The sequence below is a fragment of the Mirounga leonina genome, unplaced genomic scaffold (genome assembly GCF_011800145.1).
Source record: "Mirounga leonina isolate KUSES-001 unplaced genomic scaffold, KU_Mleo_1.0 Mir_114, whole genome shotgun sequence".
Taxonomy (NCBI): Eukaryota; Metazoa; Chordata; class Mammalia; order Carnivora; family Phocidae; genus Mirounga; species Mirounga leonina.
This window is the reverse complement of record NW_023270265.1, coordinates 13,280,699-13,302,315: the sequence shown is the minus strand read 5'-3', so window position 1 is coordinate 13,302,315 and position 21,617 is coordinate 13,280,699. Positions and strand designations below refer to the sequence as shown.

Below are 21,617 nucleotides of genomic sequence, written 5' to 3'. Positions count from 1 at the left end.
CAACTCGTATTTTGAGCTACAGCCTGAGCTATTAAAAACAAAACATTCTCATTGGCAAGCTCCACAATTAGCCTCATTTCCACGCTAGAAACACTGTTCTGCATGAGCTGAATTGCACAGCGATTGCTTCTTGTCTCGGTGATGCTGTTTGCAGGCCGTGCTGGGAGCCAGCGAGGATGTGACCCGGTGGTAATCTGAATTGCTTCACCAAACACATTTTTATCCCATCATCTCGGCTACATGAAAGGGGACCATAGTGCTCCAGTGTTCAAGACTTTACAGTCCCGCTGTTCAGCAATAAAATGAGGCAAGAAATATTAGCCGTCCCTGGCTGATGCCTCAATTCTTTCCCAACAATTCAGAGAATCTGTACCCTACAGGTTTTAGGGCTGGCTAAAGCCTGACCCTCAGGCTGGCTTGAATGGAGGGGGAATGAGTTAAGGAGAGCAAGAAGGCTTTAATGGACACAGATCCCGAATAGCCCAGCTTGTCCCGGCCTCCTGCAGACTAACCCTCCTTTTCACAGGCCTCGATTGTGTATGGCCCCAGCAGAGACAAAACTACCCATGAGCAGAGGTTACCCCCAGCCGGTACAGGTCAGAGGCATTCTGGGGGAGAAGGGGAGAGGAGGGGAGAGGGGAAGTGAGGGGCACATGGAGAAGGAGGGGAGTGGGCGTGGGGGTGGGGGAAAGGGAGCAGTAAAAGTTGGTGCGGATCATTTATAAGGACAAATTCATCAAGTCTAAGACTGTGACTTGATCATCTCACCTCCAGGCAAGCAGTTTTGAGAGCTGTTTCACAGAACAAATGGGATATACATTAATGGGAAGTTGAATGCCATGTGAGATAATTATCAAAATAAATAAAATGCTTCTCTATAGTTTTCCAAATGAGACAGGCCTGAGGTTCAGAGGCTCTCAATAGGATAACCTCTAATTGGACACTGCAAGATTTAAAAAGAATTAAAAATAGGTTGTATTTTACACACCAACAGAAGCTTTTTCCAGCAATTTTTCAATTATTGCATTGTGAGCCCTCCAAGAAAAGTAACGATTCTGGCTCACCCAGCCCAGAGTTACCAAGTAAAGGGAACAGGGTGTTCACAAGTTTGCAAACAGTCCTTTGAAATGTAGCATAGGCAGTATCCTAGATAGTTCTGGAAGAACATGGGTTTGAAGAGGTCCCTTCCTTCCCTCACAAGGATTTGTAAATATCTCGTGTGGCCCTTGGACCCCTTTCTCAGTCTGATGAAACCTGTGGACCCCCTTTCAAAAGAATGTTTTTAATATTCAATATTACCAAGAAAGCCAATTACATTAAAATAAACATCCAAATATTGTGAAAAATAACTTTGCAACATAGCAATATATCTGCCTTTTTATTAATTCATGGAAGTCACAGGCATAGTTAATACCCCTGTGGTTGGTTGCCTGCATTTCTAATATTAGGAAATGCTAAGTTTCAGTTACAGGTTATTGAAAATAAAAATGTGAATTTTCCCCATCCAAGTTCGCAGAACCCCTGAAATTCTATCCATGGACAAGAAACCGCACTAAAGGCATGATGAAGTTCAGGACCTCCTGCCCCAGGGCTAAGCAGAGGGGAAGTGGGCCAGGGATTCACTGTACCCTCACTTTGTTGTGAAACCTCGGAAAAGCTACCACTGCTTTCTCTTCTTCTATCCTGACGCTTTGGAAAGGTTTTGTAAGGCAGTTTGAAACCACACCCTCCCCCCCCCCCCCCCCGCCACCCCGGACAATCCTCGTGGCTACATGTCCGAAGATTAATACAGACATTTGATGTGCTTCTTCAACGACTGGGATCATTGTTGCCAAATACAGGGTCAGTTAATGGACTGATTCTGAATTTTAATGTGGCTCTTGTTCCAGTTGCCCTGGGTTGGTTGAACTTTGGGGTTCGGATTTCTCTTTTCAGAGGCTGCCCAGGGACGGTCCGTGTTCCCCTCACTCTTGCATTTTGGATGCCGGCTCAGAGGCAACCGGGCGCACACACATCCCCTTTCGGGTCCTCACGGGGGAGCTGTCATCCTGCAACCACATAGTCATCACATGCCATTACAGGGGCAACCCGGCAGGCGGGCCCCCCTCCCAAGGCCGCCCCAGCCCCCGCGCAACCCTGGCCAGGCTGCGGCGCCGACACACAGGAGCCGGCCGGGTCCTGGGTCTCCGTCTCTCCGCAGCGGAGCGGGGAGCGCGCTCGCCCACGCCCACGCCCACGCCCACGCCCCCCCACACTCCTGGGCGCACACTCGGGCGCACAGCCTTGCGCGCGCGCGCCGCCGCCGCCACACACGGGCGCATGCACACCGCAGCCGGGCCAGGCACTGCCTTGTCGGCGGCGGCCCCGCGTGCTCCGGGGCGCACAGCCGGTCCCCCCGAGGGCGCCGCCGGCCGCCCCGCCCCGCCCCGCCCCGCCCCTCGAACCCGCCGAGCGGGCCCAGCTGTGGGCTGCAAAGTTTCGCTGCGCGAGTCCGCTGGGGCGTCGCGTCGGCTCGGGCTTGGCTCGGCTCCACCGGGCTCCGGACGGCCGTGACCGCTGGCCCGGGGCTCGGGCGGCGCTGAGCGCTCGGCTCCCGCCCGCCTCCGCTCCGCGCCCCGCGCGGATCTCGGCACCCAGCGCCCTCGCGCCCTCCGGTGCGCCCGCGCGTTCTCTCCTGCGCCCCGGCTTCGACCCATCGCCGCCGCCACCCACCATGGCCCGTGGCCCCGTTCGGACGAGCCCGGGACCGGGGCCCCAACTGCTCGCGCTGCTGCCTCTGCTTCTGCTGTTGCTCCGGGACGCAGGCGGCAGCCACCAGGCGCCCGCCCGGTCCGCCCCGCCTGCAGCCGCTGATGGCCTGGCTGGGATCAAAGACCCCTGGCGGTCCCCGGGGGAGGCTGCCGCCACTCTGGGCCCCGGCGCCCAAGACATGGTCGCTGTCCACATGCTCCGGCTTTATGAGAAATACAGTCGGAGGGGCGCGAGGCCGGGAGGGGGCAACACGGTTCGAAGCTTCCGCGCCCGGCTAGGTAAGTAGAGGGGGTCCCAGACACCCCCCTTTTCCTTCTCCCCCTTCCTCACTTGTTCATCCTCCTCACCACTGCACCCACTTCTTCTCTTCCTTCTATTCCTAGACTCATTCATTCGTTCATTCATTCACTATTCACCAAGCACTCTATGCCAGGCCCTGAACCTCCAGTGGGGACACCAGAGTGGCAGTGACCCAGAGTTCCTGCCCCTAGGGTGCTCCCAAGACTGGGAGGGTGCCACACTGGCTGGTCTAGACCACCCCATACACAAGGCTTTAAGCACAGGGTGGAGATGGTCCTGGACTGGGGAAGCTCCTGACCGGTGGTATGCATGTCATAGGACTCAGTTGTGTTGGCTCTTGACAGATGAGAAGGGCACTGAGTGGGAACAGTCAGGTGGGCATAAGACAGCCGGGATAAAAGTGCCAGATACCGACCCAGGCAGGGGGCATGAACCTCTAGCTGGGGGCACTTAGTAGGTTCCAGGGCTGGGCAAACAGAGTGAACTGAGAAGGGCCTCGGGTGTCTGGTCTTGGGTACACACAACTGAGGCCTGCAAGGCACTAACATGAAATGTTCAGACCATGGGGGTTTGAGGAAGGGTCCAGAAGCTTGGGCAGTGGGGGCATCATACTCCCCTCCCCCCCTTCCCCCCCCCCCCCCCCCGGGCAGATCCTTTCCCCTGTCCTCACACCTTGGATGGAGCTGCACAGAGGTCACTTAGAGCACCTCCCCGCCCTGCTCTGAGAGCACTTCCATCCTGCAGCCTCAGCTACCTGCCAGCCCCACTGGCCTACCCCTGGGGGCCCCGGGCGAGCAGAGAGGAGGCGCAGACTGGTGGCAGGGGTGGCGGAAAACCCTGGTTGTCATGGAGACCACCCGTGGTCACAGAATGCCGTTCTAGAAAGTGTGGGTAGGGGTCCACAGCAGCCCCAGTGGGGGAAAAGGCCATTCATCAGGAGAAAACAAAAACAGAAACTGTTGGTCTCTAGGGACCGACCCCTCCTGAGGTGGAGAGGAGCAAGCCCAACATTGGGGCCAGACAGTCTGGGATCAGGTCGGCCACCTGTTGACTGCTGGTGGTGTGACTCAAGGTAACACCTGTTACCTGGGAAGCTTGGCCTTGCATAACGGTGTACTGAGGAATAACTGCCACAGAGAGGCCTGGGCCCCCATCCTCCACTGAGCAGACCACTTGGTACTGTTCCGGGGCTCCATGCCAACTGGGCCTAACTCCATACCTCCCTGGTAATTTTGATTCATCACATGGAGTCCATTTCTGGAACATCATTATTAAATTAAGCCAGTCAAGAATCATCTAGCATGAACATGACCTTGGGCAAATCACTAAACCTCTGTGGACTTTACTGTACTCATCTACAAAATGGGCAGGTCTTACCAGTATCTTTCCTGTGGGGTTGCCCAGAGCCTAACACTGGCCAGATTAGGTGTTGGTGCATGTTGTTCCCATGGAAGTACAAAGCATTTGTGTTCGTATAGGTGTACACTTGACTTTGCATCCATTAACTCAGTCCTCAGAGCCTTGTCTTTGAGGAAAGCAAGGTCAGCAAGGTCCATCCTGCAACAGGGGCGAGCATGGCCACTGAGCACATTCACTGCTGCAGCCCCCGGCATGGAGGTGCTTGGTCTTGTCTTTCCATTTGCACAGAACAGGGGTAGCACAAATAACATTGACGCATAGGGTGTTAGCCCTGAAAAGGAGCTGAGGACAGTACTTCACATCCAGCCATCTAATTTTATGGATAAGAAAACTGAGGCTGGGGTAGGGGGCCATTCACAGTGGCAGGGGCTGGCACCTCCCATGTGCCAAGCCAGTGCTGTTCCTATTGCTAGCATCTCTCCCCACCTCCATCAGAACTCAGCCCAGGGCTTAGGAGACAGAGGATAGAGCAGACCATTCTCCGAGAGATCAGGATTATTCCGGACCAGTCTGCGACTTATTTGGAACCATTTGACAGCCTTGGGTCCAAGGCCCAGCCCCACCAGCTTTCCCTCTCTGAGCATGGGTTTCTGTGCACACAGCGCAGAGTGTGGTTCAGCGGGATGCGGTGGGTTTTTGCCTGACACAGCATCGGCCCAGGCGGTTTGGTTTCTCACCTCCTCCCTTGATTCACATTATTAAGTGGCTCCCACCCAGCCCCTCATCAGCCCTCAGAGATGCCTGCTTTGTGAGCCAGCGACCCAGCTGTGAGGAACTGTGAGCCTGGGCAGGGACCCCTCATCTTATGGAGGAGGCACCAATGTGGGGACTTTAGCTCCAGTCCTGGAACATACTAGTACCATCCTGTGGCATGACAGTGGCCTCTGCAGCCTCAGTGGGGTAGTCCCTGCCACCAGGCAACATGGCTTAAGTTCTGAGTGTGGGCTGTGAGCCAGACTGCTGAGGTCCAGATGCAGAGTCAATGACCAGGGCAAGGGACTAAACTTGTCCAGGACTCAGTGGTTTGTTTTGTTTTTTTTTTTTCTTCACTTCTAAAATGGGGCTAGTAATGCTCCCTTCCTTATAGGGTTTTTAAAATGAACTGAGATATATCAAGTGTTTAAGACAGTGCCTTGGGCATGGGTTCAGTAATTTATTAGATGCTATTACTATTATTTTAGCCACTCTTCTTCCCTCCCTTCCATTGCTTCCTGAAGTGTGTCTTGGTACCTATTAAGTCTACAGCAGAGGAGGGCACTTCCGAGCCTGACCCTAAGGCTTAAGGTTAAACCTTCCCCCGTCCTAAACAATTGTGTTTAACTCTAAGCTTTTCCACTGACCTGTGTGAAATTGGGCAATTTACTTAACCTCTCTGAGCCTGATGTCTTCATCTCTAAATGAGAGTAATAATACATACTTATCTGCCAACAAGGCCAAAGGTCACGTTCGTTTCAGTTCCCCAAGTATTTCCTGAGCACCTCATTAGGTGGCAGGTGCTGTAAGCTCAGAGGACACACAGATGCACAGACTCTTGGCCCTGCCCAGAAAAGTGCATGACCTGGGGGGAAGGGAGAAGTAAGCGGAAGAGTATGGGCAGCAGAACAGGGGGCACAATGCCATGGGGAGGGGCTGTGTGTATGCTTGGGAGCCAAGGGTTGACACTGTCCCGGCACGGGGAGGGCTGGTGGGGAAGGGCCAGCGAAGCCTTCACAGAGGAGGTAAGGCTCCAGATAGACTCTGAAGGGCAGGTGGTGTTTGGCCAGGTGTAGAAGTGAAGCAGCCTGCTGTGTGCTGGGGACTGTGAGCACTGTGGTTTCTGTGAGGAAACAATGAGAGAAGAGAGGCAGGAGCTAGAGGTGGACCAGCAGGCCCAACCAGGCCATAAGAGCCTTGAGGGGCCTGAGTTTGGCTGCAGCTGTGGGCGGTATACGGTGTGCAGACAGTGGTGGAGGTAGAGGGGGAGGGAAAGGAAAGAGGGAGGGGAGAGAAAGAGGGAAGGAGAGATGCAGGAGGTGGAGAGAGAAGAGAGTATGAAATAAATTCGTACTTATCTGGAAACCATAGAAAATCACCGTAGAGAAAAGAAGTCATTCTTAATTGCAAACCCAAATATAACTAGAATTAATAGTTTAGTGGAATATATATAATATATATTATAGGTTATATAAATATATTACCATATTCTGTATATAGTATATATATTATACGTTAGATATATATATCATTTTTTACCCTAGGAGGATCATATCTTTAATGGGAAGGTAAAATTTGCTATATCCTCATTTAAAGTTACTTCTTTTTCCCATTACTGGTCATCCTGAACTGTTTTTCATGCCTTTTAGCCAGTTGCAATTTTTCCTGTGGAAATGGCTTCCTCCTTGTGGTCTTGACTTCTTACCGACTGGTAGAGGTTTTCTGTATAGTAAGGATATTGACTCTTCATCTATAATAGATGATTTCCTCATGTCATGGTGGCAGTGGAGGTCGGGCCATGAGTGAAGACAGTGGTGGAGGGATGCAGAGTTCAAGATGGTTGTGAAGAAACAGGATGTGAAGCCAGCAGGAACTGGGATTGGTTAGATGCAGGAGGGGAGAGGCCGTGGGACCCTCTGGCTCCTGCTGGAGGGGTGGACAGGTGCCGATGCCTCCCACTGGGTATGAGAACAGGCGACAAGGACATGGTGCCCTGAGTGTCATAGTAGCTGGTGACACCACGTGGCCAGTATGTTCTGAGCATGTGTTGGGTACCAGACACCATGGCGTGAGCTCTGCAGAGATGATCTTACAACTTTAGGAAATGCCTACAAAAGCTCTGCGCAGCTTACAGATGTGGAAACTGAGGCTCCATGATTTGCCTAAGGCTCCACAGCTAATAAGTGATGCAAGCAGGATTTCCTCTGGGACCTGCCTGAAAATAGACGCTTGATACATATTCATTCTCTTCCCTTCTGTGCAGCACCCCTGGTGGCCCATGGCTCCCTTCCTCCACCTTCCATTGGTGCTTGAATCTTTAGCCCCACTCTGGTGTGGGCATTAGTCCTTTTAGTTCAATCTTTGGTCCCCCTGATGGCTGTTTCCAGGGCAGTGGATGAAGGGACAAATCTCCATGTGGCTTAGGTTCTGTTCTGAGAGTCCTCTTGGCCTGAAGGTTGGTCAGCAGGGTGCCTGGAGGGACCCTCGGGCTAGAGCCACCTCTTCCCTCCCCCCCCCCACCCAGTCCCATCCCCATTACCCTCAAGAAGGAGGCTGAGTGCCCACAGAGTGGACCCAGTTAGGATTCTGAGATTTCCAAAAATCCAAAGAAAGAATGGCTCATCTAAATAAAGTTAGTCCTTTCTTTCTCGGAGAGTTAGAACTCTAAAACATCCACGTAATGACTTGCGTTTGCAAAATGTTTTGCGCTTCACAGCACATGGTCTTTGTAACATTCGCTGTTAGGTAGATCACCATTCTAATCCAAGTACACAGGGGAGCATGGCCTTGGGGTCAGACAGCCCTGGGTGTACGCCCTGGCCCTGCCCCTAACCAGCTGGGTGACTCTAGGCAAGTTAGATACCCTTTCTGAAGCTCCATCTTCTCCCAGAGAATGAATGACACATCTGCTCTCCTCTTTGTGAATTTGGGGAATCAAGCACACATACATGTTTGGGGCTTGGACCTCCATCACTGGTAAACAATATTATTCCCATTTTAAAGACAAGGAAACTGAGGCTCAAGCAGAAGTAACTGGACAAAGGTCCTGCTGCCCAGTGTCTCCAGTTGGATGTGTATCATGAGCTTCATCTTCCCAAAGAATGAGGCTTTCTGGACTTTCAGGATGTGTTTGCTGAGCCCGAGGGCAGCAGGTCAGGGATCCCCCTTCATTAACTGAAGCAGACAGATCTAGCAAAGACCCCACGCTTCCCCCATCATTCACCACTTACTTCCGGGCACCACCTCTCACTCGGGCTTTGGGCTAGGATCTAGGGATGCAGCAGGGCACAGAGCTGCCAAAGCTCCACTCCCTTGGAGTTGGTGTTCTGGCAGGGGGAAGAGAAATAATAACAAAGAAATACAGATCAGGAAGTTGGGAAGTGACACGAAGACAAATGAAGCAGGGGACAGAGTGACGGGGTTTCTCTTCCGGCCACAGGAGCCAAGGGTGCCCTGTATTTGAGATGTCCTTTGAGCGGAGAGCAGAGAGCGAAGGGGACGGGGCGGGGCCTGGAGGAGGAGGGGCAGCGACAGAAGGGACAGCAGAGGCAGAGCCCTGAGCGGGGAAGCTTCGTGTTGGAGGGACCAGAAGCCAGGGTGGCTGGGGCAGAGATGCGGGCGGGCAGGGAGACAGGCCAGGTCAAGCAGGGCCTCTGCAAGGGGTTCCGTTTTGCCTTCGGGGCAATGGAGAGCTGTGAGCAGGGCAGTGGCCTGTGAGTGAATGCACCCAGCACCCCCGGGCCTCACTTGGACAGTGCTCTGTAAAGCAGTGACAGGGCAGCAGAAGGGCGTCATCACGATGGCCCGTCTGTCTCATCCCTGGGCGGAGCCCCTCTGGTCACCTTTTCCAGGACCCCAGTCGGCACAACACTGAGCCCAGAGTAGGAGTTTACCTAATGTTTAGTGAGAAAGGGAGGGAGGCAGGGAGAGAAGGAAGAAAAAGAGAAAGGAGAAAGACAGGAGGGAGGGTGGGGGGAGGGAAGGAGGGTGGGAGGATCTTTTCTTGTTGACCATGAGACATGGGAAATAGGAAATAGGGACTTCTCGTAGGGGTTTCTCCCTTGAGGCCTGGGCTCATGCCAGCCAGGAGACTTCCTGTAGGTTCCCCTTCTCTCGTCACAGCCTGGAGCCCCCTGCACTGCACTCATGTAGACACAGAGAGCAGAGCTACGCTGTGGCCCTTCACACGCTGGGGATGGGGGTGGCCCATCAGCACCCCGCAGTTCCCCCAGAGAGGGTCTTCAGGCAGCAGGCTGCCTCATGAGGGACAAGCCCCCTTTGGCCAAAGGTGTTGAAGCCCCCACAGAGGAAGGACTCCTGTCCTGAGGGGCATTGATCAGGCTGGGCGTCAGTCTCAGGACACACTCTCTGTGGTTCTCTGTCTGAAGAGGAGCAGTATTTGCTGTCCCTCTCCTGCATCCTGTGCAGGAATAACCTTCAGGGAAGGTCAGTCCTCCTCTCAGGCACTTCTTGCGCCTTCCTTGGGCCACACCTGCCTCAGGCTGCTGTCCCTGGCATGGTGGTCACAGTCGTCCTTCTCCAGAGATCCTCTGGTCCGTTAGCTCATCACTGGGAGGGAGGCTGAGGTGCCTTTCCTCTGGGGAGGCCTATCTCTGTTGCCCCAGTCTGCTGTGTCCTTCCTTACCCAAGGCTGTAAGTTCCTAGGCCAGAGATGCCTGCATCCCGCCGCAGTGGGCCAACTCTTTGGAAAGTGTCAGAAATGTCTGTCCTAGAGCCTCCTAGCGCATTTCCTAGCAAGGAATCTGTAGAAGAACGGTAGACTTCAATTGGATAAAAGAAAAAAACACTTTATCTGCCTTGTTAGCTGGGGTGCAACTCAGATAATTTGGATCACTGGAAGGATACCGAGTCGGTGTAGGAAGAGCTTGCTTGCTCTGCCAGCCTTGGTCCTTTAGGTGGAAGTGGCAGGGAACCGCATTTAGGGGCTCCTCCTTGGTGCCCAGCACACTACATATGCTATTTATTTAATCCTGCAAACAATCATGTGAAATAGAGACCCTCACGGTCCGCCTGAGGCAGATGAGCTCAGTGTGGTCCTGATGCGGCCTGGGGACCTGGTTCTTAGGGCCCTGTCTAGCTTGGAGGATGGGGGGCTGCAGTACTGGTGAGCTTGCGCCCCATCCGCACATCAACCCTAGATACACAAACTTGCCCAGTGCTTAGAGTCCTCTAGGATACTGGCGAAACATAGATCCCTTGGCCCCATTGTCACAGACCCTCTGAATCAGCATCTCCAGGGGAGGAAGGCAGAGAGCAGGAAGTTGGGGATACGCAGCTCTTGAGCCCAGGACACCAAAAGCTGCAGTGTCTGCAGAAGCCAAGTTTAACTGGCCTTCAGGGCCCTGCCCTATCCCTTATGTGTGGAACACACTGAGGGGCTGCCACTCTTCTCCTTGGGTTTGCTCTGAGGGTCAGATAAGGCAGGGTCTTTAGAGTGTCATCTAAATCTTGCCTGACATTCATCAGGCCCTCTGTGGATATGCTTTTTCCTTCCTTGCTCTTTCATGGTCCCTTGAGAGGACATGACAGTTCCTAATCGCATTATGCCTTCTTCCCAATAGAAGGGAATATCCTTAAAAGGGAGATTTTGATTAAAAAAACAAAAACAAAACAAAAACAAAAACAAACAAACAAAAAAAACAAAAACAAATCCCAGCTGCCTCTGTGGGTCCAGGTGTCAGGGAAGCTAAGAGCCTGGCCCATGCCCTTTGGGCGCAGCGTCCCTGCGCACATGCACAGTGCTGTGCTTCGGAGCTCTGTGCCTCTGGCAACTGTGCCCAGCAGTCTGTACCAGCACGCAGACACCTGGCCTCAGGAAGGGGAGCAGTAGGAAGGAGGCAACCATCCTGGCAGCTCTGGTCTCCCGCCAGCCTGCAGTATCACAGGGAGGCCTGGGGAACAACTGGTCCCTCCCACCCGGACCTTCTGGAGGACTTGGCCATTCAGAGAACTCATGCTACCTGGGCTCGGGGCAGCTTCCTAGGGCCACAGATGAGGATGCTCGGCCCCGTGGCCCTGGGATACACCTGGTAGAGCCAGGCAAGAAGGAAGAGGTGCTTGACAGCCCCAGGAATGCAGGGGCCAGAGCATTCTCGAGCTGCAGATGGGTTGATTGAGGAATGCCAGTCCTTCTCATGATTTGGGCCTCTAGAGAGCAACCTGGTCTTTGTAGATTCTGTTGAGTGGCCTTGTGCAACCCTGATATTGCTCTTCCTTTGTCAAACAAGGCTTTATAAGAGATACCTGCGGGAGCAGGCCCTTGGGCAAAACGTGTAGCAGATGCCCAGACAGCTGTGCCCTCAAGTCCAGTTTCCCTCAGAAGGCACTCGGAACACAGGGGAGTCAGGGGCGCTCTGCTTCGTTCACCTTGTTTGGAAGAACGACCGCATTTAGTATCTGTGAAGTAGAGGGCTGGGTACATACAGGAGGGCGTTCTCACAGGGCTTGCGCCTGACTCAAAGCATCCCCCAAGCCTGATTCTACCTTATCTTCTCCATGGAGATGTACAGTGGTATTTGTGCATTTGTGCATTGAGGACCCTGGAGTGCAGGGAGAGGACACAGGGAGGTGCCTGAGTACCCACCTCCCCGTCTGCTACCTCTTCCTTTTTGTAATAGGGTATTGACAATCCCCAGCCTCTCTGACCTCAATTCCTCATCTGTTCATTGAGGATAAGTAAGGGCGCCCTCCTCAGTTTACTGTGAGGATGAGCCAAGATGAGGAAAGCCTGGCTGGCCTGGAGGGGCTCCCTAAATGGGCATTCATCCTCCATCCCAACCCTGAGTAGGAGATCCTGTGAGCACCGGGACCGATCTAAGAAAGAACCTAACCTGTTGTGGTCTGTCCTGCCCTCACAGAAGTGGTCGACCAGAAGGCTGTGTATTTCTTCAACCTGACTTCTATGCAGGATTCAGAAATGATCCTCTCGGCCACATTCCACTTCTACTCAGAACCTCGGTGGCCCCGGGCACGAGAGGTGCCATGCAAGCAGCGAGCCAAGAACGCGCCCTGCCGCCTCCTGCCCCCGGGCCTGCCCGCACACCAACACCTGCTCTTCCGCAGTCTCTCGCAGAACACAGCCACGCAGGGGCTGCTCCGCGGGGCCATGGCCCTGGTGCCCCCGCCACGGGGCCTGTGGCAGGCCAAGGACATCTCCCCCATCGTCAAGGCAGCCCGCCAGGATGGCGAGCTGCTCCTCTCTGCCCAGCTGGATCCTGGGGAGAAGGCCCCAAGGGTGTCCAGGCCAAGCCCCCACGCACCTTACATCCTCATCTACGCTGATGACCTGGCCATCTCAGAGCCCAATAGTGTGGCAGTGACGCTGCAGAGATATGACCCCTTCCAGGCTGGAGACCCGGAGCCTGGCGCAGCCCCCAACAGCTCAGCAGACCCCCGGGTCCGCCGGGCCACGCAGGCCACCGGGCCCCTCCAGGACAATGAGCTGCCAGGTCTGGACGAGAGGCCGGTGCACGCCCCCCACGCCCAGCACTACCACAAACACGAACTGTGGCCTGGCCCCTTCCGGGCCCTGAAGCCACGGCCAGGGCGCAAGGACCGCAGGAAGAAGGGCCAAGATATGTTCATGGCCTCCTCAAGGGTGCTGGACTTTGACGAGAAGACGATGCAGAAAGCCCGGAGGAAGCAGTGGGCCGAGCCAAGGGTCTGCTCCCGCAGGTATCTGAAGGTGGACTTCGCAGACATCGGGTGGAATGAATGGATCATCTTGCCCAAATCCTTCGACGCCTACTACTGTGCGGGGGTGTGCGAGTTCCCCATGCCCAAGGTAGGCTGGCTGAGCAGCAGCGCTGCGTTCAGCCCCTTGTCTGGCTGCGAGTCCCAGCTCTGCCCCTACTGGCAAGTCCCTCTGCCTTGTGACCTATTTCCCGGCTGTGAACTGGGGATTAGAACACCTCCCATCTATTCAAGGTGGGGATGAGTAGGCAGAGGTCCTAGTGTGGCAGCCTGTCAGGGGAATACAGCCCACAGATGGACGTGGTTTGGCTGGGCTTTTGAAAGGGCTGACTTAGCTGAGTTTGAATTTTAAATCCGAACATGTCTTCTTTTGAAAAGCAGGAGATTTATGCGATCTGAAGAGAAACCAGAGTAGGAGAATCCATCTCCTTAGGTGTGTGTTCCCACATAGCAGCTGCCTTACAGAGCTGGACTACATGCTGCCCCCCCGGCCCCCCGGAAGGCAAGACAGGCCTCTAAAGCCCCTTCCTCACCGAGGCTCTCGTTTCTATTCCTGGTCTGGACCTCAGGACCCCGGGGTCTGTGACCAGTACAGAGCTGGCCTCAGTGGCTTCCTAGGGACTCCTCCCCACCCCCGCCCACCCCTATCTCCCACACAGGACAGGGATCCACGGGGCAACTAGCTCTCACCGTGCATGAGTCTGCAGGAAAGACAACATGCAGCTGTTCTATCCGCCGTGCTGGCCCCGGGGTTTGCAGAGTCTCCCCTTCCCTGCGGGCTGGGTTGTGGCTCTGATTGTCCATCTCCCCAAGGCCAGGCTGCGGTGGGCTGGCTGCCAGGCGAGGTCGGCCCTCCCCACAGAGCACACGCTTCCCTCCTGCTTAGCTCCTCTGCTGAGTTTCAGGTCATTCTTTCCCCTTCAAGAAAGGGAGTCCGTGCATAAATCCAATTTGAATGTAAATAAATCAGTCGGCTGGGATTTCCCAGCCACAGAGCTGGGGCAGCATTAACCTGCTTGGGAATTAAGGGGCTTTTCTTGCATGTGCGAGAGAGGAAGGGAGGTGCCCGACAGAGTGACAGGTGTGGGCCAGCAGAGCCTAGCACAGGCCCGGGCAGATGCCGGATGAGCAGTGAGCAGGCTCCAGCCAGCTGACCCAGCGCTTACCTTACCAGTCTGGCTGACAGCCTGCCGCCTTCCTTGACAGCGGGCTGAGCCCGCAAATCAGATGCCCCTACCTTGCTGTCCTCCCCACCTCCCCATGCAAGGGGCCTTTCTCAGCAACGCACTACATATAAAACTTCCTTTGGCCCGCAATGAGGGGTAACTCCTGTGGCTTGGTCCTGTTTCTCTTGTTGGAGGTGCTTGAGAACAGCATTCTCTGTGTTTGTGGTGGGATCCTGACTCCTCTGGGTGTGCAAGGCTGCCTGGGGAGGGAAAGAAAGCCCGCACAGCCCCTGCGAGCATGGTCTCCAACTTGCCATGACTTTGGGCTGCTTCCTAACTGAGGGGTCTTGGTCCAGTTACTTAGACATTTTAAGCCTCCACTTCTTCACCAGTAAAATAAAGGTAATCCCACCCCATACGACTGATACTATGACAAGATGGGGTGGTGAGGTGAAGCAGCCCCTGACACCCCACAGTCAGACCCGTCTGGGAAATGAGCAGTCCAGCCGCATCATGCTGGTGCACACACACCTGTGGGCCTTCCCCTCCAGTGCTAAGGACACGCTCACACGGGAAGCGTGTCGGAACTCCCGGGACTGGGAAATGTGGGCAGCTGTGGCCCGGGCAGAACTGGGCATCGCCCTCTGCACAGTTCCTGCCCGGGTCCAGGGACGCCTTGGGGATGAGTGATGCACAGGTGCCCCCAAGTGGCCAATCATGTAGGGATGTAACTTCCCTCCGGGAGACCCAAAAGGCAGGAAGGCCTGAGGCTTTTGCACACCTCCCTGGGACTCAGTCTGTGGCTGACTTCAGAGGAAATGTGTGCCCAGCCCTGGAATCTCACCTTTTCTCCTAGGTCAACACCTTTTCTGTGGCCTCCTCGAGGACATGCAGGTGGCACAGTGGGTGGGTGAGGGCAGAGCGCCTAGGTGACCGTGCTCCTTTCTTGTCTTGCAGATTGTCCGCCCATCCAACCACGCCACCATCCAGAGCATCGTCAGGGCTGTGGGCATCGTCCCGGGCATCCCAGAGCCTTGTTGTGTTCCCGACAAGATGAACTCTCTTGGGGTCCTCTTCCTGGATGAGAACCGGAACGTGGTTCTGAAGGTGTACCCCAACATGTCTGTGGAGACCTGTGCCTGCCGGTAAGACCAGCCACTCCGGGATGGAAGGAAACCTCCGTCCCGCTCCACACCCAGCAGGGCAGCATCCTCAGGGCCTTCTGGGGTGAGGGCTTCGTGAGGGGTACAGCTGCATATGCGGGTAGAGCTCACAGGCACCCTTGCCGGGTCCCAGAAAGATCTGTCCCCCCGGGGCCCATTCCGGGGTCTCTCATTGCTGATGACTTAGCCCCCTACACGCCAGTCTGAATCTCCTGAAGGAATCCGGGAATTAGCCCTCACCTGAAGGCTGCTCATCGTCCATCCCTTCTGCTTTGAAGACCTGAAAGCCGAACGGGTCCACCATGTTGGCTTTTGTGACCCATCCTCTCATCACCGGGAAAGAAGACTGAAGATGTGAGGGGACCTGCTCTCTTCACAAGGGAAGAACCTCTGTCTAAACAGTCCGTTGAAAACACGTTGGGCCACATATTGATACTGAAATGCAGCACCTAAATAATGGCATGAACTTTGAAACTCTGCTGCAAAAGCTTTCACACATACAGTATGCACATATAACCAATCGTGGTTTCTTTTTCTTAATATATATTTTATTTTAAAACAAAGAGGAGGGAGTGGACACCATTCCCCACAGAGGTAATCAGGCTGGTTAAGTGTGCATTGTTTAAACATGTTTATTGAAATAACACATGCAGTAATATGTTGGAATACTAAAAAATAACCAAGATTTTTATATTTTTGTAAATTATACTTTCTATCCTGTAGATTGTGTATGTTATGTGTTTTTATGGAAAGCTAATAAATTAAAGGTACAGTGGTATCTTGAAAAACTGAATGTCAACCATTCCAAAATATGGATAGAGCCCCACCTACAAATATGACGTCTTGGTGGCCGCTGGGCCTCCGTTAGGAGCAGAGCCCCCCTAGGCCTCTTCACACCTGTCTCTATCCTAAGCTCCGGAAACCAGCTAGTCCTATGCCTTCCAGCATCCGGCCAGCGCCCGCTTTGCTGTGTAGGTGCCATCCTGGGCTCATCCAGGCAGGAGAGGGCCCCAGGCAGGCACAGTGGTCTCACAGAGCTTCTTCACATCCTTAGCTTTAGAGGGGACATTGAGCGATTGAAAGGTGTCTGAGACATTTAAAGGAACATCTGTGGTGCCCTGGGTAGAGACCTCTTACTTGGGGTAGTTCAAGCAAGAGATTCAATGGGAAGCAGTCAGGGGTGTCTCCTGAGGTCCAGGGGCTTCTGCTTCCTTGTCAGCAGCCCCATCCCCAAAAAGCTCCCCGTAAATGGTTCCCTTACCCCCGAGCTGACATCACCACAAGCAGGCATCAACTCTAGTGCCTGAAGCTGATCGACCGGCATTTCTGAAGAAGAATCTGGCTCCGATTTGGGGCAGGTGGGACCTGAGAGAATGATAGAGCCCCAAGTCTTACTTGGAGGAGATTGAGAAGCCATGAGCAGTCCTCTGAGAGGGAACTTAGGAGGAGAAAAGAAGCCCATGATGTCTATCTTAAGTCAGGCTCCTGAGCCGAGCGTGCCTGGGCAAGGGATAGATGAGGAAGTGCTCCCAGGAAAAACAGGCAAGGGGAAAAGCTGGTCGGGAGGCCAAGAAGCCAGGCATCCCAGATCCTGGATCTTGTGGGGAGCTCTGGAGCTTAATTATAGCTCAGGGTTCACCCAGCCTTGAAGCAAGGGAGCTGGACATTCAGACCTCTTTTCCAGGTCTGGGGAGGGTGGGGAGATGGAAACTCCCAGGTCTCTGGCTCTCTTCGTGGGAGCTCTAGAAGCCCAGGTGGCCTCCGAAGAAGGCTGCGGTGGCTGCAGCCGGAGGCAGAACAACAGACACTGGAAGGAGTATACAGAACAGGTAGGTGTGGGGAGGGGGTCCTCAGGGCACCAAGCGGAGCCCAGCAGAGTCTGCTCAGTGTCTCCTCCGAGGCACTCCAGCTGGTCCTGGGACATGTGTAGGGACAGCGGCCCCGCCCAGGCGGACACAGGTGAGGCAAGGGGGTGGTCCTCAGCACACACGCGGCCTTATTCCTGCAGGGACTGGGCTGGGCCTACAGGATCCGTTCTCTGGATGCTGGGGTGTCTCAAACTGATCTGCATATGGAGCGTCTGGCTCGCCACATCTAATCCTTTTTGGAACATAACAAGATATAAATTAATAGCAAAATGAATAAAATTATTGCGACTTGATAAGGGTCCCAATACCTTTCTTCTCAATATAGATTCTTCCTTTTTCCTTGCCCCCCTCAATTTTTTCTCATACAGTGCTCCCCTTCCATTTCTTGATGAAGCTGGGGTGGTCCTATAAGAGTTCTGTCTTATTCTTTCTGGCCTTTGCAGTTTCTGGGAGATCTGGGTCACCACAAAATCCTACGGCTTCTGAGAGTCTTCATTTCTGGTTTACAAGGATGGGGGATGGGCTGGGAGGATCACCCCTGTGTCCAGCCATGCAGGGGCTCCACGGTTGTGCCAGGATGGATGTTACCCAGCGGTGATGACTTTGGAGTGTGCTGGAAGGAACTGGTGTCTTCGGTGACCACTGACCTTTATAAAGCGCCATACAGTTTAGATACGGCATCTTGTTTAGGCTCACAGCAACCTTGCAACTTAACTACCCAATTGGTGCCACAGAAAAACAGCTCAGGACAGGTAAATAATATGGCCACCACCAATGTCTTACCAAGACCGTGGGCCATGTCAGTTTTGACACCCAAGGCTGCCTGATTCAAGGCCTATATGGCTGGAGCTGCTCCCCAGCTTCCCGGACAGTGACCATCCCCCTCCACCACCAGCCAATTAGGGTTTTCCCAATGGCACTGAGTGACCTTATAGTAAAGCAAGGTTTAGAAGGAAATGTTTGTATGAAATAATTTTTTCTTCCTCTTAAAAGCCAAATAGCATCACATTGTCATAAAAGCAAAAGGCTCCAGCACACAGCCTAGACGTGCATGGGTCCCTGAGATCACCCAACTTCATCTGTGTCAGTTTGGAGGAAGCTGTGTGGGGGCTTGCCAGTGAGCCCGATTCCGGACTGTTTATATGCTCTGAAAGGGTAGGGTCTCGTAGATTAATTCATGTGACAAATAGAGACAGGACAACTGAAAGCCAGGAACTTTAAGGCAGGGGGGAAACTTTGGAAAACTTCTGATGTAACCTTTTTTCCTAACAAATGGGGAAACTGAGTCGAGGGGCTACCAAGTGTCTAGCCTGAGGCATTCCACCAGGTGCCTCTGTATGTCTAAGTCACTCATAAAATGCCACACGAGCCGTAGCCTGTAACTAATGCTTCTTCCGTGGCCAGGATGCATGCAGGGCCAGGCTGGAAGAGTCTGCAGAAGTCTGGGGTGGGGGCGGGTGGGTATGAGGAGTGGGAGAGGAATGGAGTTGATTCCAGCAGGATGGGAGAGGAATGGAGTTGATTCCAGCGGGATGGGAGAGCTGGACTGGCTGGTGGCATAAAGACAATGTAGGTGCCAGCTTGTGCAAAATGCATTTAGGGACTGGCCAGGATTCTGAGTAGAGGACCAGCAGGACAGGACCAGCTTGCCGGCCCTGGCTGTTCAAGGCTATTTCCTTTTACCAAAAGCTGGAAGCATAAAATCCTTCACTGATAAACTGGTGCCCCTGAGATTTTTATTCCTTTTCTCTCTCTTACTCTCGGAGAGAATGATGCTCATTCCAGCTTTCCAGTATTTTTCCTTCCCTCTCCATTCTAACCCCACCCTAAATCCCTTGGTCTGTGCCAGCAGTCCTGTCTGTATGAGTAGGGGTGAGCGGGGAATGCACCTGTTTGTTCAAGTATTTAGCGGCTACTGTGTGCCCCATCCCGTACTAGGCAGTGTAGACATACTTTATCTCTTGGAAGGCTTGTACACATTTCCTCTTTTATCACATCCAATGTGCAGGTTTGAATGTGCATCAGAATCAGATGGAGGGCTTGACCAGGTTGCTGGGCCCTGCTTCTAGTGTTGCTGACCCAGGCTAAGATTTTGCATTTCTAACCAGTTTTCAGGTGCTGCTGCTGGAGGGCCAGGAACCACACTTTAAGAACCACTGTTCCAGTAAATGTGCTGACCAGCTGGGCACAGTCCTGAGACTGATGCCATCTGTGCCAGATGCGAGCAGGGTCTCACAGAGGCTATGTTCAGAGCTGGGAAGGGACCTAGCCCCTGCTCTGCCTGACTCATTCTCTCTCCTTACAGCCTCAAGGTGGGTCCAGTTTTCATTCTCTGGGCAATGTGTGGGTGAGTGTGGAGTTTGAGCAGCTCACAGAAACAGGTGTCTTCCTGGCATACCTTCTGGGCCAGAGGGGCTCCTGACCCCCTGGAGGCAGTTGTAACACAGAAATTCAGGCTGATCCTGTCCCGCCTCCATAAATGAAGGCTGAAGTCTGTCTGCTGGAGAGATGAGCTTCAGCGGTCCTTGAAATAAATGGATGAGTTAGGTGTGCCTCTCTTATTCATTGAATTGGACTTCTCCCACAGCAATTGCATGTGATGACTCTATTTCTGTGATTCACAAGTCGTGGGAGAGATGGTACTACAGGGGCTTTGGTTAAACATGACCATAGCATAGTAATGCCAAACTATCTGGGCATCAGTTACGGACAGGAAGACAAGGCTGGGTCCGCAACCACTGGGGCAGAGCCAGCCTGACCAACACAATGCCTGGAGTACCCTGAGGTGTTCAAAGACATGTGCAGAGACGAGCATGGAGGCCTGCCCAGAGGAGGCATCCAATCCACCATGAACACAGGGCCTGCTCTCTGACCATGTCAAATTGCAGGAAGGATGTGCCAGCTCAAGCCAACAGCCGACAGGGGTCCCACGGCCCGTCATAGTGGTTGTCAGATGAATCCAAACGTCTGAGTGCTGTCACTCAGAACACAGAGGCTGTGTGGTGGAGGGCAGTCCTGAGCAGGCACTGAAAGGCAGGGGGGACTGGCCCAGGTGGAGGGCAGTGGGGAAGAGCATTCCAAACTGAAAGCACACCCAAAGCAGGAGCTCTGCAGAAGGGAAGGGCAGAGCCACTCCAGCGGTAACAAAGACAGGGGTGGAAGATTAGACAGTGTATAGACAAGAGCAAGAATAAGTGCTTGCTGAATGCTCACTGTGTGTCAGGCTCTGTAATAAGGGCACTCGGCGTTCCTGAGGAGCACCCAGGCCTCTGTGGATCACTCTGGCCCTCTCCTGGACACACAGCACAGAACCAAACATGATTCCTGAGCACGGCCCCGGACAGATGTGGGTACGAGGCAGCTACCACTGTACCTTCCAGAAAGCTGAAGTCCAGACTCTGGTATGGCTTATCAAAACATGGAGAAAATAGAGTCCAGCTCAGCTAGCAAGGCAAATTAACATTTTTTGTTCATCACATTACTAAAGACTAGTAAGAACAACCCCTGAGGGTGGGAAGACAGGTGCTTAGGCTCTGCTAGTGGAAGTGAATAATAAAAGAGCATTTCTGGAAAGCAACTTGCGGTGTTTACCAGGAGCTTTGAAGTCGTTTGCATACACTTTGACTTAGACATCCCTCTTCTGATGAACCGTCTTAAGAAAATAATATAAAATATAGCCTATAACAATGTGCCTTGCAACATTATCTTAATAGCCTAATTGTCCTGCAGTTGGAGAATGTTGGCTACATTAGGATAGGTCCATACTGCTGGATATTATTCAGTCATTAAAAATGAAGCATATGGGGGCGCCTGGGTGGCTCAGTTAAGCGTCTGCCTTCGGCTCAGGTCATGATCCCAGGGTCCTGGGATCGGGCTCTCTGCTCGGCGGGAAGCCTGCTTCACCCTCTTCCATTCCCCCCTGCTTGTGTTCCCTCTCTCGCTGTCTCTCTCTCAGTCAAAATAAATAAATAAAATTTAAAAAAAATGAAGCATATGAAAATTTTTCATGGCATGGGAAGATACACCATCCTTTAGCAGTGGTTCCTGCCGGGGACCAGATCTAGACCCTTCTCAGGGATTATCCCAGTCCGATTCTCATTCCTTGCGGCTAGCGCCATCACCCCCGTCTAAGCCAATCAGCACATTGTATTCCCCTCGTTCACCGTGATTGGCTAGGGCATGGGCGGATCACCCAATCAGGACCAAGAAGCCACCCTGCGACTAACGGGATCTTCCTGGAGAGGAGGCTTTTGCTCCCGGCCCCGCACCCCAGGCCCCCGCCCCCGTGTGAACGGGAGGTAGTGTGGCCCTGCCGCCGCCATCTTGCCAAAACAGGGAGGCGGAGCGTGAAGACCACACAGTGAAGGCGGCTCTGGGCGTGGAGAAAACATCACTACAACTTTGCCTGGACTCTGGACCAGGCTGTGCTACAGGCAAACCTTCCCTGGACTTTGCAGCTTTCATTAGTTAGCCATAATCCACTTTGCTTAAAACCGCCTGGATTCTGCTTTTCTGCAATCTACCACAAAAAGAACTCTAAATGA

At 53.5% G+C, this 21,617-nt stretch overlaps 1 protein-coding gene across 1 annotated transcript; it reads left to right on the top strand.

Annotated features, from left to right (window-relative positions):
* The first annotated feature begins 2,469 nt into the window (after positions 1 to 2,469).
* Positions 2,470 to 15,998, top strand: GDF10 (growth differentiation factor 10). The gene is made up of 3 exons (XM_035023542.1): positions 2,470 to 3,029; positions 12,042 to 12,967; positions 15,000 to 15,998. The coding sequence occupies exons 1-3, from the start codon at positions 2,714 to 2,716 to the stop codon at positions 15,189 to 15,191; spliced, it is 1,434 nt and encodes a 477-aa protein (XP_034879433.1). The 5' UTR covers positions 2,470 to 2,713; the 3' UTR covers positions 15,192 to 15,998.
* Positions 15,999 to 21,617: the final 5,619 nt, after the last annotated feature.

Coding starts and splice junctions, on each gene's coding strand:
- GDF10 (XM_035023542.1), top strand. CDS start 2,714: ATGGCCCGTGGCCCCGTTCGGACGAGCCCGGGACCGGGGCCCCAACTG. Junction 3,030..12,041: donor AAGCTTCCGCGCCCGGCTAG/GTAAGTAGAGGG, acceptor CTGCCCTCACAG/AAGTGGTCGACCAGAAGGCT. Junction 12,968..14,999: donor GCGAGTTCCCCATGCCCAAG/GTAGGCTGGCTG, acceptor CTTGTCTTGCAG/ATTGTCCGCCCATCCAACCA.